At 45.3% G+C, this 17,662-nt stretch overlaps 2 protein-coding genes across 4 annotated transcripts; one reads left to right on the top strand and one right to left on the bottom strand.

Moving 5' to 3' along the window:
* Positions 1–341: 341 nt before the first annotated feature.
* Positions 342–5,351, bottom strand: rmnd5b (required for meiotic nuclear division 5 homolog B). Of its 3 annotated transcripts, none has more exons than XM_031858060.1 (10): positions 5,290–5,351; positions 3,736–3,909; positions 3,396–3,538; positions 3,177–3,314; positions 2,873–2,973; positions 2,350–2,516; positions 1,940–2,105; positions 1,659–1,761; positions 1,422–1,576; positions 342–1,254 (listed from the first exon to the last, which is right to left on the bottom strand). In XM_031858060.1, the coding sequence occupies exons 2-10, from the start codon at positions 3,872–3,874 to the stop codon at positions 1,191–1,193; spliced, it is 1,176 nt and encodes a 391-aa protein (XP_031713920.1). In that variant the 5' UTR covers positions 3,875–3,909; positions 5,290–5,351; the 3' UTR covers positions 342–1,190. The 3 variants fall into 3 exon arrangements, with proteins under 3 accessions (XP_031713920.1, XP_031713919.1, XP_031713921.1); XM_031858059.1 differs by having other exon boundaries at positions 5,246–5,331; XM_031858061.1 differs by lacking the exon at positions 5,290–5,351 and adding an exon at positions 4,801–5,213.
* A 321-nt stretch (positions 5,352–5,672) lies between these two features.
* LOC116389398 (mucin-5AC) lies at positions 5,673–17,460 on the top strand. Its single transcript, XM_031858058.1, has 2 exons — positions 5,673–8,215; positions 8,720–17,460. Exon 2 carries the CDS (start codon positions 8,799–8,801, stop codon positions 16,854–16,856), a length of 8,058 nt encoding a protein of 2,685 aa, XP_031713918.1. The 5' UTR covers positions 5,673–8,215; positions 8,720–8,798; the 3' UTR covers positions 16,857–17,460.
* Positions 17,461–17,662: the final 202 nt, after the last annotated feature.

Below are 17,662 nucleotides of genomic sequence, written 5' to 3'. Positions count from 1 at the left end.
CATTTTCTAAGTATATATATTAAACAACAGCCACAATGATCAGAGGACTTCCCCACCCACGACGAGTAAAGCTGAATCACAAGCCTGCAGTCACTGCAAGTCGGACCGTCCGGCTACCATCACGCCACGTTACATCTCCAAATCACATGGCTTGCAAGCTTAGGACACACAATGCGGGGCAGAGTGAGGCGACGGCACAACCGTGATGTGAACTGTCGAGTCGATGTTTCGGAGAGTTGCGCAGTAGTGTCGATTATGCATGTTTGCCGGTCAGTTTAATTCACTATTTTTTTTACATGAGCCGTTGTGGCGGTTGCAATGAAAAATAGAAACAAAGCACATTTCACAGTAGTATATATTTTTTGTGTTTCCTTTTTGTCACTGTTTGTTAAATACACACATAGGACAAGACAAATAGCTTCTACAATGAGGAAAATGTTGCTGGTGCAGTCAGTCACGGAAAGAAATAAAAAAATAAAATGAAAAGCTGTTCCTGCATTGACGGGTGAATTGTTTTGCTGCTCAAACGGTTACATCAGCCAACAGAGACTTTCAAGCTACGTGAGGCCTTTATTACATTATGGAGAAGTAATGGGTCACAATCAAGAGCTTTTTTTTTTTTTTTTTCTGTGTTTTTTTTTTTCCATGTATCATAGAACTTTATTACCATTCTGAAAACTGCCTATCTAAACCATTTACCCACACTCACTCATCCATAATCATTCAACTGCTTCCATCACAAAGAAGAAGAAAGAAAAAAAAGAGAAGCAGTCATCCAACTCAAACAGTTTTATAAAGCCGGAAAAAAACCCACTATAAAGTATTACATACTTAAGAAAGATAAGCCTATAACTCTGCAGGCATTTGCAAATGAGTTTCAATGAATGAACCTTTTCCAGGAGGTGCTTCTTTGTGAGGATGCTCCTCATTACTGACAGACTCCTCTCTTTACTACAGGCTGTAGTTGGACCATCCCCGCTGGACTCTGTACACTACGCAAAGTTGGAGGGTCCGAGGTGGGTGACGGGAAGGCCAAGGCTGTCCAGAGGAGCACTGGGACAAAACCTTAATGCTTACAATAAAAAGGCCAGGAGGCCAGGGACAGAGGAAAAAGGGCCAGAGCAAACGGTCCTGGAAACGCAAAAGAGCTCCAGGGAACTTCATCCTTACTTGTGAGGAAATGTGCGGTATCAAAAGTAGATCTGCTTGGCATGTGACGGATTCTGCTCCATGGGGCAGTACGGACATTTCAACCTGAAGACGAGACGAGACAGGGGGGAAGTGTAAGAAGATCCAAGATCATACAACACAAGGGTTTTTTTTGTTTTTTTTTCTTTTTTTTTTTAAACCAAAGCTACTCACACAACCTTATCCTCCCATGCACATATCAATGAATGAACCGGGCTGTATTGCTGACTTACTTCCCAGCGTTAGTCAGTTTGTTGAGGGCATCTCTGGAGATGACGTGGCCACAGATGAGCTTCATGGGAGGATTGCTCTCCGAGGTCTGCTGCCTGAGGATCGGGCAGGCGAACACAGAGTGGTACCAGCACTTCTTCCCAAGGTCGATTTCAATCTACAGGAAGAGACATGATGGGAGTCAGTTGAACGGTGAAAAAGGAGTTGAAGACGTCGCTGGGAAACCAGGAGGGACTTACAGGCAGCTCGTCTTTGTGCGTCCAGACTCCGCTGCACTGTCTCTGCTCGATCACCTGCTTGATGTTCATCAGCACTGGCAAAGCCATACAGCCTGATGCAAAACTGCAGAGAAATAGACATGACAGCAATGATTAAGTCCAACTTTCGATGAAATCATTTAAGCAAACAAGCTACATGGTGATGGCACAGTTTATACTTCATCCTGACTTTGGTATAAATGACTTTGGTAAAGATTGTAAAGTCAGAGATGACTCGTGTGTGTCGTTCGTGGGTTTGTCACCTAACACTGAGTGGAGACTCTACAGAGAGACCCAGTAAAGCGCAGGCATCCCTGGTGAAGATGTTACAGATCTCGGCCCACTGATTTGTCTCCAGCAGACTGCGGTACGGAGAGTTATCGATGCCGTGACGCAGGTACACCAGGCTGCCCATCAGGATCTGAATATCTGCATGGACAAAAGTGTAAAGTGTGGAGAACGACTAAATCAAATATTACATGAGAGTTTTGTGAGGTAAGCCTCAAAATAATCGTGTATTGGCCTTAAGAACACATTCGTTCTTTATTGGTTGCAATTGAGAGTCTCTTAATTATTTCAAGGTTAAGAAAAACAGTGAAACACAACTCAAGTTAAGCATCTTTGTGTGTTTGTGTCGGGAGGTTTCACAATGAAGCCACTGTGTGCCTTCTACCTCTCTGGTGCTGAGAGGCGAAGGGCTGGAAGTGCCGGGCATACTGCAAGGCCTCCATTTGGTTGTTGATTCCCCCACCGAGCAGGCTGATGAAGTACAAGCGGTGCAACTTGAACTCTAGACTGCTGTTCAGGTCCAAAAGGCGCTGCCGATTCGTCACAGCCCACCTAAGAAGACGAGAATAAGTACAGTCAACTATGTCGACAGTGTTCATTTAATCATCACTGTATTCAAAAGGGATGTATTTGGCATGGTCAAAGTAAACCTAATCTTAATGTTAATAAAGAACAAGTTTGAGGAGTCAGCCAGATGGGAGAAGTACCAAACAACTATCTCGTTTATGGCATTTTTCCCCATGATACATTGTATTGATAAAGGTTTTTGTACTTCTTGTCGTGCGTTTTAACGTAAATCAGCTATAACATCTATCTTCATCCATGTGTGAAAATAGTCTGAGTCATTTTATTCTCTTTACAATGATGATGACCATCTAGACACAGATTGTGGGAAAAATAAAACGTACTCTAGTGCCGGTCTGAGGTCCTGCATCCTCAGAGCTTCAAGGATTCTGTTCAGCTCCAGGAAAGGCTGCTTCATACTCATATCTATAACTACACCAGACTCCTGGAAAACAGACAAGTGTATTTTGAATTATCAAGAATTCTTACATTAGTTATCCCGACTTAAAAAAAACAAGGGTTATACCAGATTTGAAGGCCCATAATGTTGCCTCAATTTGCATCGATACATTTCAAATAGGAATCATCTTAAAGCCGTTCAAGCTGCATTTACACCAAAAACATATTGATGGCTTCACGGTTACTGACCTGACAAAGATCCTCTGCTACACTGAGCATCCCTTGTCTGTACAGGTGCTCCACAATTGTCTCACTCAGATATTTCTGTCTCTCCGGGGTGTCCCACACCGTCTCTGCCACCACAGCACTGATCTCTGCATCGAAATTCTGCAGAGAAGCACGTCAAAAGGTTAAGTTTATGTCCGGCCATTGTTAAATGTTAAATAAAGTTGTTTCGCGAGTCCTTACCCTGTCAATGGCTTTGCCCACTTTGGACACACTGCCATGGATGTCCTTATGTCGGGAGGCTAGCATCTGCACGGTTTCTTTGATATTCTTACAACACTGTGCCATAGTCTGAGATAGGACCGATAAGTCTGCATCTTGTACTCCTGCAAGAGAGAAAAAGAAAAAAAAGTCTTCACTCTGCATTTCTACAGTATTATGTGAGCGATTCATTACGATACAGCTCGGATGAAGCGTAAAAAAACAAAGCACCCTTTTAATTGAAATACAAAGAAATTTAAAAAACGCTAAGAAAATATCTTCAGAGTGTTCGGTCACCTTGTGTGTAAACAGTTTTTCTTACCAAAAGTGACTAGCTGTCCTCGTATCTCGCAGACGCTGCGCAGGAGCTCGTCTAGCCTCTCCTCAGACTGGTGGCCGTACATTACGAAGCGATGAAGCACTTTCTCCAGCTCCCGCTCAACACAAGCACACTGTTCCATGGTTCAGACTGGAACACGCACACACACAACAACACCTGGATGAGAGAGAGAAAAAACTACAAGTCAAAGCCATTTTTATTTTAGTGAAAGTACCAATATAGATATAGATAATTTGATCAATTCTAATTAAAACTTGACATTTTTCTATAATTTTACCTTCATACAAAGCACAATAAATCCTTTTTCATTGCAATTATTTTGTTAAGATTTGTGACCAAGATATGTACTAGGTGTGACCTTTAATGTTAAAAAAAATAAACTTGTCAGTGCAATGTCATGGCATGGTAAACTATCTCAAATATATCTTCGGCCAACAGACAGGCACTAGTGATATGTTAGCCCAGCTAATGCATAGATCAGGCTGGAATAATGTATGTTTTCTCTCGTTAGTTTGCAGCTCTCTGTAGTTTGCTGCAGTGGATAAAACACAAAAGAAACTCCTACAAATTTAGATTGTGGACCTGTAAAAAAGATGTAGGATCTGATTCCATTACTTTAATGTCACAAACCAGTTGTCTGCAGTATTTGACAAATCTGATCATGCTGACAATCCCATGATAGTCACACAGCTGTCTACGCTGTGCTACCACGTTTTAAAAACACATTTGACAGCTGGTAGACGTTCATCTTTTTATCCAGAGAATAAAGATGCAAACCGACCCTGAAGTACTGCCCTGATTAAAAGTTTGCTAGCAACCAGCAAGGCCTTTAAACCGTTAAACGCAGGCACTCTGTACTCTGCGGCCTGGTGTTTACTAACGTAAGTCCCACTAGCTCTCAACCAGACGAAGTACAAATTAATTATCTGACAACGAAAGAACATGTCAGTGATTTTGTTAGAGAATCTGGTCTGACTTCGGGTAGTATTTCTTTCTTGTTATAAAAAGCACAAAGTCATTGGTAGGTATAGCTTTACTGTAACTCACCCATTATAAGCCGAATACAGAAAATTTCCACCTAGCAGTAACCGTAATAGAGATAACCAACATAAACGCGAGCTGTGTTTCTATTTTAATATTGAAAATGCCACCTTTCTTATTTGTATTACTCACTAACAATGATAAATACTAAGTGCCACAAACTACTAACTATGTGTTTTGATTCGATGCCGTAAGTTATAACATGAAGGAGTCGCACAGCTAACATAAACAAACGGCGTCAGTGTCTGGCTAGCTACAAAAGCTCGCCATTGCTAGCAGCTACTAGGCTAGCTGTTAGTTGATGTTAGCCAGCTGCTGACTGACAAGGCCCAAATTATTTCAGGAGAGAATGACAACCCGCTTGTCTTCATTGTTTTGCATCATCCCAACACCTGAAACATCTATCGCCTTGAACCGAATTGTAAGATACGTTGAAATAAGCACCACTCACCTATCCTGCTAATTAGTTAGCAAACATTAGCGTTAGCCACTTGCCTGTTATGGCAACACTTCACCAGCAGTCGTAATGCGGATCTTCCTGTGTCGCATTCAGCCTAGACTGGACATTTCACAATAAAAGCTATTCTCTCTGCGACATCAAACACCAGCTGTCCGCGTACAATATGATTTCCACGTTCTCCCTTTTGCACACGGGCGTCTTGGAGCTGTCACAAGTTATCCCTTGAAGGCTCAGTAAGGATACTGTATGTATCAGCATGTAGACAACATTTTAATGTTACAGCTGGTCAATGTAGAGCTCATTTTAACTACTTACTCGGGTAGTTTCATCAATCATGTGTTATGTATGTAAAGTCTTGAACCGCAAAATAATTAATGTTAGTATAGCATGCATATCTATACAGTGAAGTAAACAAATACAATATTTAAGGGAGTGGAGTTAAAGTATAAAGTACCATAAATAGAAATATTCATATAGAGTACAATACCTCAAAATTGTCCAACACTGAAATTAAAATATTGCGAAGTACTCAGATCCTTTACTTAAGTAAAAGTACCAATACCGCACTGTAAAAGTACTTCATTACAAGTAAAAAAGCATGCATTGAAAAAAGTACTCTCAGAAAAAGTATTAAATTTTGTTCAACTTTTGTTTGAACCTCAAAGTTATTCAGTGCAACGTAATTTAAGACAAGAAGCAAAATTAATAGTAAATGTACATAGTTACATTCAGCACTGAGTATTAGAAATGTGGCTTGTATAGAGCCTGGCTAAAAGAGGAACTAGGTCAGTTTAAAAAAAAGGTAGATTTGACATGTGATCTTATGTTTATATTCTTTGTCATAAAATACTGGCATTTAAATAGCCATCATGATACTGAACCCTTGTTTAGCATCATATCCCACAAATAGAACACAAGCAGAAAAAGTATGAAGCATGTTTATTTGTCTTCATACATATGAAAGTGCTGTTGTACTTTTGTCTGCTTATAGATGGCCCCCGCAGCGTATTCTTTATGCACAACTTTATGGTGTGTTGCATTGCTGAGGGTGGGTGAGGTCTTTGGACTTGTGCAGGCTGGTGTGACTAATCTATCAGTGATCTACACTAAAGCTTCTCATTGCTGAGGTGCTCATCATTCTTTCCCTCTGAGTCCTCCACCAGCCTACTGCGCTGCCATTAACCACAGAGGTTCAAATATATCAGCACTTCGTTGCACTTTAGTTCACACTATCTCTTACCCAGCACACATGCATGTTGGCCTCTCCAACCTTTTGAAACTTTACAGTTCTGAATGATCATGTTTTATACTTTCACTCTGCGTTTTTCAAGTAATATCAGTGTTTATTTATAACATAATGCGATAGTGCTTACTGGATGTTTTGTAATCATCCATCTTCTCCTTAGTGCCTAGAGTTTAAAGCGATGATGATTTATGTTTGCCATGTCATTAGAGCTTCTAATGAAATATGAAATCATTTACATGATATCTCTAAAAGTGGTTTGTAAATTAATGAGTTTATACAGCATTAATGATGTAAAAAAAATAATAGTATATATCTCTGTGAAAGAGACAACTCCACCAAGGTTATGGACTGAGTTCCTATTTTGGCCAGCCACACTAATAATATGTGCACTTGTGGCCATGTGTGACATTTCAGACAGTAAAAGGGGACAAATTACATATGTATAATGCCATACGTTTAATAGATAGTTGACTTTTTAGTGTTGTATCAACTGCTTGATTCAACAGATATACCCTCAGTCATAGCACTAGCTATTTAGTTGGGCTGCAATCAAAGATTTTCCATTGGCTTTCCCTGAGAGACTTAATGACTGAGAATGAATGGTAATCTCATGAGGTATTAGGTTTGGGACAGAGGGTTTACCATCAAACATGCCCAGACAGCCACAACGTGGCTTAGAGGCTCCTGCTATTGTAGCAACAATAATAAGTACAGTGAAATAGCATGATTGCTTTTCATCAAACGTGTTGGCATATGTTGTTGAATGACAAGAAAGCTTAAAAGTGAATTTGAAGCAAAAAAATGTCCAATGGCGGTAGTGATCCTGCATGGAACATAAAATATCCAGACATGAAAAAGGAAAAATGTGACTTAAAACATGTGAAAGCACTTTAAAGAATGTTATCAGCTACCATGCCCAGGAGTTCTGCATGTGAGCTGTCAAAGTTGGTCTATGTTAACCTTTGACCTGTTGTACCCCAGTTGCACTTTAAAGTAGCATTCACACACACATACAAACCCAATCATACATACATTCCCCACACCCTCAATGTTAAGTATAACCTCACATGTGAGGTTAAGTGGACAATGTGTGGGCTGTACTTCAAGCTTTGTATTTCCCCTTTCTTTCCCCACCAGCGTTCCCAGGCGAGAAGCTGAAGCTATGGCTATCTGGCCCTGATAGTATGGGTCTATATATAGACGAGCCTGTGACTGATCTAGCTGTAAGTGTCAGATTCCAGGCACACTCATCTATCCTGGCCGGATCAGCACCTGCTTCTAACTATAAACCCCCCACCCCCCAGTGCCGCCCCCCTAGTCCAGCTCACACAGGAAAGCCAATGTCCAACCAAACCTCAGCCCGGAGAGAAAAAAAAAGATCCAGGTTACTCTGTAAGCAATTTCCCCGAGGCCAGCTCAGAGGGGAGTGGCCGAAATAGAGATGGGAGCATTGGAAGATGTAATGGGTCTGAGTGAGATGCCTCTCTTTGCTTTTTCTATTCAAGTCTGATACATGGCAGTGCATTTACATTCTGAAGTTGTCTAGCCAGTGTGGCTCTGCCAGTCTGGGCTGTACAGAGCTTCTCAGTCCTGGATCGGGTCTTGCAAACGAGCAATGTGCTGTGGATTTTGAGAGACAGTTTGGTGGATGTGGGGCAGATATTGCAACACAGAGGAACTCCATGCCCTCGGTAAAGCCTCATCATTGGTCGAAGGTACAGTACCAATCATTCTGTCTTTCTCTGCTTGCATGGGGAGCAGGTTCTCTCTCTCTTGTCATCGTACACCAAGGCAAAGTGGAAAGTTAAGATAAAGGGCATGTATTTGGCGGAGCTAATCTAACCATTGTCAGTTTCAATCTAGGACGAATAAATCTCATTCAAAATAAGTTGCAAATCATGATGAAATCTTCTGTATGTTTGTATTGTTTTAATTTCAAGTTGCTTGCTATTACTTTTTAGGACATACCCACAGTTACATTTCTGTTCTGAACCCCTTTTGAGGTTGGCAATATCTCTGTATATGGCGGTTATACTCTGGACAGTTGAGGGTTGAAAGCTATATTTGTTGTTGGCAAGCTAACAAAACAGGAATAATGCAGAGTTAATAGCCTCTATATTTTCTATGAATAAGCTTTGACATCATAATAGTATTCATCAGTGTTGGTGATTTAAATGAATGAGCTGCACACCCTTCAGGTGACCATATCTTACTTCCAGTCCAGGAACAGAGCCCAAAGCAGACCAGAGGAGCAGACTGGACTGGCCACAGTGAGAATTTGGAGCTTGTGGACGAGCGATGGACAGCTGGACTCTCCAGGGGGACAGCTACTCCTTCCTGCGCAGTGCACCCCACCACACCTATTCCCTGTGCCATCGTGACGGCACCCCCAACCACGTTGAACTCTTCGACATCATCAACGTCCCCAGTCAGCGCAGTGCCATTTCCGAGACCACCTGCCTGTGTGACATTTTTGGAGACGACTGTGAGTCACCCTCTCTCTCAAGCAGCCCTGCTGTAGGGGCCTTTTTCCCTCCTCAGAGGGAGGTGGACGGCATAGCTGCTGCATCACCTCTGGTGGATGATCTGAACGACTCTTCGGGCTCTTACCACACTGCACCAGGCTCCAGTGAAGGAGAGGAGGGCTTTGAAGATTCAAGAGAAAGGGTTTACAGCCCCCTGTTGCAGACCGAGTCTTCAAAGAGGAGGCAGCTGGTGGGTGAGGGACTGACCTCAGCGCTTTCAGAAGTTTCTGAGGACAGAAGCCCAAATTTAGAACCAGAAAGTAAATCACCAGTACCTCAGTTTAGTACAGCGAGCCCATCGTCATCAGTCCTCAACACTGGTGAAAGCACCCCCTCTCCTGGACATAATAGGCCCTTTACCCTCGGTACAGAGGGAAAAGCGTCATCCTTGTCTTCCTCCTCAGTTGAAAAAAGATGTTCACCATCATCACCTAGTCCAAGACAAGCTCACTCAGAAACGGATCCAAGAATAACCACTCCCACTTTCAAAGATAGACTTCAGTCTCTATCTCCAAGTCCCTCCCCTGAGCCTAGGAACTGTGTCAGCTCATCTTCCTGTGAATCAGTAAACACCCAGTTATTACCTGAGTTCAGGGACGAACAAGGCTCCCCTGAGCCAAGGAGCAGCTGCTCTAATCAAAAAAGCAGTCCCTCACCTGAGACCACATCTAAAGATTTTTTTCTGGATTTTACAGAGTCAGCGTTTGATTCTGGAGTCACACTTTTATCTCCTTTACCTTCATCCAGTATTACAGAGTTATCATCCCAGTCGAGAGAAACACTGGCCTCTCCTGAGCTGAAGAATAGGCCCTACTCCCCGGATACACAAGCATCATCTCCTTTTTCTGAGCTGAGAGGGAGGGTCTCCCTGCCTGATCTCCTCAGCAGAGGCTCAACACCTGATAACGAAGATTCTATCCACACCCCTGAGCTGATTTCAGATTATTCCACTGCGGAAGGAGACTCTACGACTACTCCTGAGAGCCAGGATACAGGAGTCAGTGCTGTATCTACACCTGCCCCACGACATACACCTCCCACACCTGTTATTTCAACAACAACATCTCCTGAACTTGTGCAGAGTAGTGTCTCACCTGAATTGACACACAAAGCTCCCTCACCTGGCCTGCTCTGTGCTGCTTCTCCAGCTAAGACTGGGACAAGAACTCCGTCTCCCGACCCCTCGCATAAAATTAGACACATTTTAACACCTCCTGAGAGCAGGACCCAGGTTTCTTCACCTGTGGTAAATTATAGCTTATCTCCATCACCTGAAGTTACGAGCAGCTGCTCTCCCACAGAGCACAGATATACTGCTCCCTCACCTGAAATTAGGATTACAGCTTCCTCCCCTGAGGTCAGTAGGAGAGAGTCGTCTTCTGAAGTGGAAACAACAGCTGCATCTCCTTTCCTAGATCCTCACTTTGACGTTGCCTCATCAAGAAGCCTCACTTCGTCCCCACACATAACAGGGATTTGTTACTCTGTTGTTCAGCCCGAGGACAGGGACACTCCCCCATTTCCCGAGCTCTCTCGTCTCTCCACCCCAGAGCCTGATAGGACACTTGTGTCCCCTGAAGCAAGGAGCCCTACCCCAAGCAGTATACCGAGCAGTATAGCAGAGTCCACCAGTTCACCAAGAGATTCACCTCATATACCGGGCTTCACAAGCTCTGTCCTGCAGCCTGAAATAACTCTGTCGCACCAACCCAGGTATCAAACACCTTCACCTCAGCTAGAGCATCACACTCCCTCACCTGAGCCAAGATATCAAACCCCTTCATCTGACATGTATCAAAGTCCCTCGCCTCAGCACAGAAGTAGAGCTCCATCCCCTGTTGCCCCATCTCCTGAGCAGACGTATCATCAGCATTCACAAGTGACCCTCTCTACTGAGCACAACCCTGATTGTACCCGGCCTACTCCTCCTCTAAGAAATACACCTGAGGTTGAGGGGGATTCCTCTTCAGTTGATATTACAGAAAAACAGTACCCAACACATTTGGCAAAAGAGAGTGTTTCACCCGTATTTAAACAACAAAGCACAGAAAGAGAAGCAACACCAAAGGAGGCAAACCTTCAGGATAACTCAAGTTTCCCAGAGGAAAAACAAACCCTTGGCCCCACCTTTGGTCAGAAAGAAAACACTTATAATAATCTCCCCATTGAAATAAAGTCTGCTTCTCCTAATCTTCTAGTCTCCAAAGACAGGAGTCCAGGTATTTCACCTGTCCACAGGGCTGCAACCACCTCACCTGTGCAGAGACTGGAAACCGCACAGCCTCAATTCACTACGTACACCCTAACTTCTGAAAGCAGCAGCTCATTGAAATCTGCCTGTACACCTGAGCCTGCAAGAAGACAGCTGTTGCCCAAAGTTAGACAAGAAACCAGAGAGAGTTTAACAGAGGACATGGCCCACCATGTAAACAGAAGGCGGACTCCCTCTCCGCCACTCACCAGGTTTACACCTGTCCACATCATAGCCCCTGAGAAACCATACAGACAGTGGCAGAACAGAAGCAGTAGCCCCTCTCAGGTTGTAGCATCCTCACCGGGTGGTAATTTAAAGAAAGTGACGACAAACAGGGAAAGCCCCAATGTTGCCTATGTGGACAATAATAGCCAGGCCCATTGGGTCAGGCAAGGCAGGCAATTGGAGATGGAGCTGGAGGAGGAAAGGGAGGTAGGTAGGCAGAGGAAAATGGATAGGGAGATGGAGAGAGAGAGAAAGAAGAGGGAGGAGCGGGTTCCTGAAAAGGGGAAGGGTGGGCAGTGGGACGCCAGTTACAGAGGGGAACAGGTTGAACTGTCATTCAATGCCAGGAATAGAAAAGGGCCTGCGAGTCGCAGTACAGCTCCCACAACCAGAGAGACCCGCCAGGGACTGCCAACAGTGCATTCTTACTCAGAGAGCTTGCCTGCCACCAGACAGCTACAGCAACAACAGAGTCTGCTTAGAGTTGCTTCCCAACAAGACAGCAGGGGTGGTGGTCCTAGCAGACGGCGTCAACCTCCTTCACCACACAACAAGAGCAGTGTTCCTGGACGCGTGGCCGTAAACAGGCCCTGCCGGAGTTCCAGCTCCAGCATGGGAAGTGAGCTTGATGAGGCAGACGATGAGGTGAAATGGTTCACAGACTTGGCTTTCAGCAGCCTGTCAAGCCCTGAGGTAGATTACCTTGACATGTACAACTCCAGCCAACGTTCATCTACCAACATTTTTCAACCATCTACACAGGAGAGCCCAGCCGGGGTCAGTGCCGCCTGGCCGGCCTATGCTGACTTCAGGGGTTCTGCTCCCAGGCTGGACAATGATGAACTCTCCTTCCAGCAACCACTTGCATACTACTCAGACAGCCAAGATCCATCAAGGCGCTATGAGATGGGCAGCTTTGAGTGCGTGGATGTGGCCTTGGAAAGAGAGGACTCCAGGAGAGTGAGAAGAGGAGTGCCAAAGAGACAGATCCAGCTGAAGAGAATGAGTAATGCTGAAGGGAGGCAGGATGAGAGCAGTGAAAATAGTAGTCCTGGGTTACCAGTGATGGTGGAAAGCCCCTCTCTAGAGAGTCATTCCAGTGAGACGTTCATGAGACAACACAGTACACCAGCAGCAATGCAAGAATGCTACATTTCTGAACGCAGCCGTAAGCGCAATCAACAAAATGAAAGAAGATCCAAACTCCAGAAATCTGCTTCTCTGGATGAAACATGCCCTAAAACCAAGATGGCCACTTCTCTCATTAAGAGTGTGTTGTCCAAGAAGATGGAAAGTGTTGACAATCAACCTGATGAGCAGGCAGGAGAAGAAGTGAGCCCCGCTTTTGAGGAAACCAGACGACCAACAGAAAGCGCAGCGGCACCGCTCAAAGAGTCCCCACTACCTGACCCACATAAACTTAGTTCCAGTCTTCAGTCAGATCACAGTCTTTCATCTGAGGGTCTCCCTGCGAGGGCAGAGCCTAGCACAAAGGATGAAGCCAAACCACCAAAAAGCTTTAGAGCGAGATCCAGTAACAGGCCAAGTTCATCCAGCAGCAGCCGAAGTGTTAACTTTTCACTGACCGAGAGTGAGGAGGCTGATTGTCAAAGCACGAATGCAGCCTCATTAAGATCCGAAATGAGATCAGAATTGAAAGTGCCGTTTGATAGTAAACAGTCAACAACTGGAGTACAACGATCTGATGACAGTGAGACATGGGACGGAAGAGAGGGTGGTGACTCAGCAAATGCCATTGCCGGGAACTCAGGAGCTCCTTCTGCCACAGGAGCCAGCAGCATGCAAGTCAGGGTGACAAACAGAGACCAGGAATGTGAAAACACAGAGGACCATAAACAACTGCAACCAGATGCCAAGGGCGCTTACATGTCACAAACACAGGAGATTAAACTCAGAGCCGTGGAGAAAAAGAGAGCCTCCCTAAATGTCTGTCTCACACCTGAGGCAGAGAACAAACCTTGGGCTTCTTCACCAGATTTGAAGGAGGAACGGCTAGAGACCAGTGTGGATGACAAAACAGAGGAAGAAGAAGGAAATGGGTATAATAAAGTTAAGGTCCCCATTCACAAAGTTAGAGATGTGAGGCGGCTTGTAAAAAATACATATAACCTGTCCTTCAAGGCAACTAGTGCTGTAATGCCATCAAATATGGACGAAGAAAGGATGAACACTTTAAATGAGGATAGGAGGGAAGAAATCAAAGATGAAAGGAGGGAAGAGGTCACAGCACGGGAGGAGAGGGAGGTAAGGCAGGAGATAAGGAGGGAGGAGAGGGAGGAGGAGTACAGGGTGGAGAGGAAAGAGGAACAGAAAGAGGAGGTAAGAGACTCAAAGCTGCTAACCTTATCTCCACCTCTTCAGAACAAAGGAAGTCCTCCGTCTCGTCCACAGCCGATGCAAATACAATACAAGGCTGTTTGCTGGAAAGAAGACAAAAATAAAACGTCACGCAGCAAGAAAGACCCAGAGAACCCAGGTGACAAACCCCAGGCTGCTCAAAAGCTCGTCACACAGGTAAGCAGAGAATCACACAACACACTGAGTTACACAACCGGAGACGCGGCAGTTGCAAAGTCATGTCAACGTGGTGTGAACATGGCATCGGAAACACAAGAAACTATGACGGATGTACGTAAAGTGTCAGACAATGAGGATAAACCTGTGCTGCTTAAGACCGACAGAAAACCTCCCATGCTTGGCAGCCTCCACAAACTGCCCAGTAAGGAAAGAGAGGTGTCCACTGCTGTAGTGTTAATAAGAGATGGATCCAGTAAGACCAAGACATCTGCATCTCCATCCCAGGAAGAGATTCCCACCCTAATCCAAGCCCCAGCTGCTTCACACTCACCTGGACTCACCCCCGGCAGTAACCATGCTAGCGGTGGCCACTCAGTTTCAATGCTATTAAAAGAGAAAGGCTACCAAGCTGACATTGGAGCAGTGGTGGGTGACATGAATGGACATGGGGGTAAAGGGGTTCCACGTAAACATGTGAACTGCCTGAAGATCCCCCTTCAGACCCCGAGTCCTTCACATGGAGATCGGCTGGAGTCTCATAGAGAGAGGACATTCTCCTCCTCATCCACCACGCCTGGCCCCTCAGCAGCATCTGACAACACAGACACCCTTACAAAGGCAAGACAAGACGAGGGCATTAGCAGTACGCCTACAATAACAGACATAGCAAAGCAAAAAAGTGCTTCTCCGCTAAGGAATACGCAGGAGCAAATACCACCTACCGCCAGACACAAGGAACTTGGAGATTTTGAAGCAGTGAAAAGACTAGATCCAACTTTCCCCCCAAGGTCCCCTGCAGTAAGGAAATTCAAACCACAGGCAATTGAGGTTAAGTCGCTGTCTAAGGAAACACAGAAACAAGAGACACCCACAAACGTTACAGGAAACAGCAGGCCTCAAACCATTGAGGTTAAATCTATAGCTAAAACTTCTCAAAAGCCAGCAGTGCCTCCAAAACCAAGCTGCAAATTTATACCAGCAGATTTAGGAGCAATGCCAAGTGGAGCGCAGAGACCATCAGCAACATCTGTAAAACCACAAGGTGAGGAGAGGCCTCAAACAATTGTTGTGTCGTCACCGACAATCTATAGAAAGATCTCTAATGAGTCCACATCAACGTCAAACTATACAAGAAAACTGGCTGTGTCTGCAGTATCCAGCCTCAAACCTCCATCTTGCAAAGCAACAGCAACCACCATCTCCAATCTCTCAAACCAGACAACAGCATCAGAGACAGAGGCATCTAATAACAGAGGTCAGCAGCAAAGGCCAGGGGCCTCACTTCAGAGTTCTAGATATACACAGAGACCCACAACCTTAACTACAGCTCCAATATCATCCACTGGGCCAGGTTTCACCTCAGCTCAGGGTCCAGTCTCTGACCCCAAATCAAACCCTGTCCCTGGATCTGAATCAGCTGGAGTCAACCAGCCAAGCCAGCCAGCTGTTATGGATCTAGACAGCCAACCCCAGTATACCAGGTCGGCATACCCTCATGAACAAGCTATGCCGGCAACTTCAAACAGTACAAAACAACCTGCAGCTGTTTCCACTACACAAGTGCCAGGATACACACCCCAGCCATGCCGCAGATCCCTCTCCAGCGAGCGTTCCCAAAGGACAGATGACCATCTGTTTTATACCTCAGACGACCCTCCGAGCTACGATGAAAGAGAGAGCTTTAGTCCCCTCATGCTCCCAGATCTGACCTCCAGGAGGTCAAATCGCTATCAACCCTCATCCCGCCCTCCTCCCTGCTCCTGCACAGCTGGCTGCCCTTCCCACCCTGGTCTCACCCCTCCTCACCATCACCACAGCCCCCATAACCTCACGCCTCCTGCCCCGCCACACTCTCCAGGCCAGGCACTGCCTTACCCGGTGGCTCAGCCCCCTCTCCGTCTCCACCAGTGCAGACCTGACGCTCAGCCGATGAGCTACCAGCCCGGCTCTCCCAAATCAAGTCCTCTTGGTCCGAGCCAGCCACCGGCCATGTACCAGCCTCTCCACCAGCCTCCTCCCTGCCCTCCCCACCCCTCACTCATGCAGACCTGCCCTGCTGAGCGCCCGCTGCAGCCACCCCAGCATACTGACCTTCGACGACCCCCTGTCCACAGATCCCCCCATCAACAGCCTCCAGGCATGGCTCCTTACAGCGATCCGGGCCACAGCCTTTCTCCTGGCCTACCTCCAATGGATCCGCAGTACATGTGTGGCCCTCAAAGCCTGGGGCCGTCCTATGGCTCTGAATATGGGGGTGACAGCTCCAGTTTGTACTCAGAGAGCAGCTATGGACAGACACCTCGCAGAGTGCTCCTGGATCCTGAGACAGGGAAGTATTTTTACATCGAGGTGCCTGTGCAGCCACTGAGAAAAATGTTGTTTGACCCAGAGACAGGCCAATATGTGGAGGTGCTCATCCCGCAGCAAGCAATGTCACATTCAGGCCTGTATCCTCCCGCAGCAGCCCCCTACACATCTGTCCACAACCCAAACATGTACACTCCTGCTCCACAGTACATGCCCTATGCAGCTCCTCCTCCCCAAGCCCACCCCCAGGCCCAGCCTCAGCCACCCCGATATCCTGAGGCCTCCACCGCTGCAGCAATGCACCCAGGTGGGCCTGGGGTCAGCTATAGGAATCTCTCCGGTCAGTCCAAGCCAGAGCCTCAGAGCCATCCACCGCTCGACCAGAGCTACCTGGAGAGCATGTATTATGTCCCTACAGGGATGAATGCGAGCCCAAATCCCACCCCACCAGACTATTACCACAAACATCCCGCCAACCTTCCCCCAACAGGGGGGAAAAGGTCCTGAAATAGAGGACAGAGGCCGCCTTCCTGGAGCCTGTTGAGTTTTAAATACACAGTGTATAAAGGAGGTGTCTAATGTTGGCCTGTAATGTTATTTGAGTTTTCACATTGCAACTGAAGCAATTCTTTGGTTGTTGTTTATTTGCTGCTGCTTGTTCTGTGCTGGACTGATTTAATAGCGCAAGATATCTGATTCTTGAGTTAATAGTTTTGAAAACACAAGAGAGGAAAAGATTTTTTTATGAGGTGTTCTTAAATCTAAAAATGATCGATTACAATTTTTGTCACTTTTGATACAGAGTAAAAACATCATAGTGTAAGTTCACCAGTATTGCTCAGGCACGACAAATGATTAGGTTTTACTGACGTGCGTACTTTAACAACAAATATCTCCAAAAAACTTGAAAACACTGTTTTAAAAGAACCTCATGTTTATTTTATTATTGTGTTACTCTAATATTGGATGAGTGAGTTTGTGCACATGATGTCTGCAACAACAATGCCAATAAAACGTATGAAATGCTCTGCTCTCCCATGCCTTCATCTATTTATATATAGATTCTTTCTGTGGTTCATCATATAATTAGGCCTACGGTGTCAAATACTAAAACTGTCATGCAAATATAGTCTCGCAAAAACTTCATATGCAATGGTATTTGAATCAGTAACTGCATTAAACATTGTATTAATTTCAGAATCGAAAAGTGCAATGCATTATTTTAAGGAAAATATTGTAATGCATTAACAAATATTATGAAGTCAGTGGTTTTCATAATCAAATGGTAAACCAAGCAGTGAGAGATATATCTA

Source organism: Anarrhichthys ocellatus, unplaced genomic scaffold (genome assembly GCF_004355925.1).
Source record: "Anarrhichthys ocellatus isolate YVR2014 unplaced genomic scaffold, GSC_Weel_1.0 scaffold19, whole genome shotgun sequence".
In the NCBI taxonomy this organism is placed as follows: domain Eukaryota; kingdom Metazoa; phylum Chordata; class Actinopteri; order Perciformes; family Anarhichadidae; genus Anarrhichthys; species Anarrhichthys ocellatus.
Note: the sequence above shows the minus strand (reverse complement) of the source record. Positions and strands in the feature narration are given on the sequence as shown.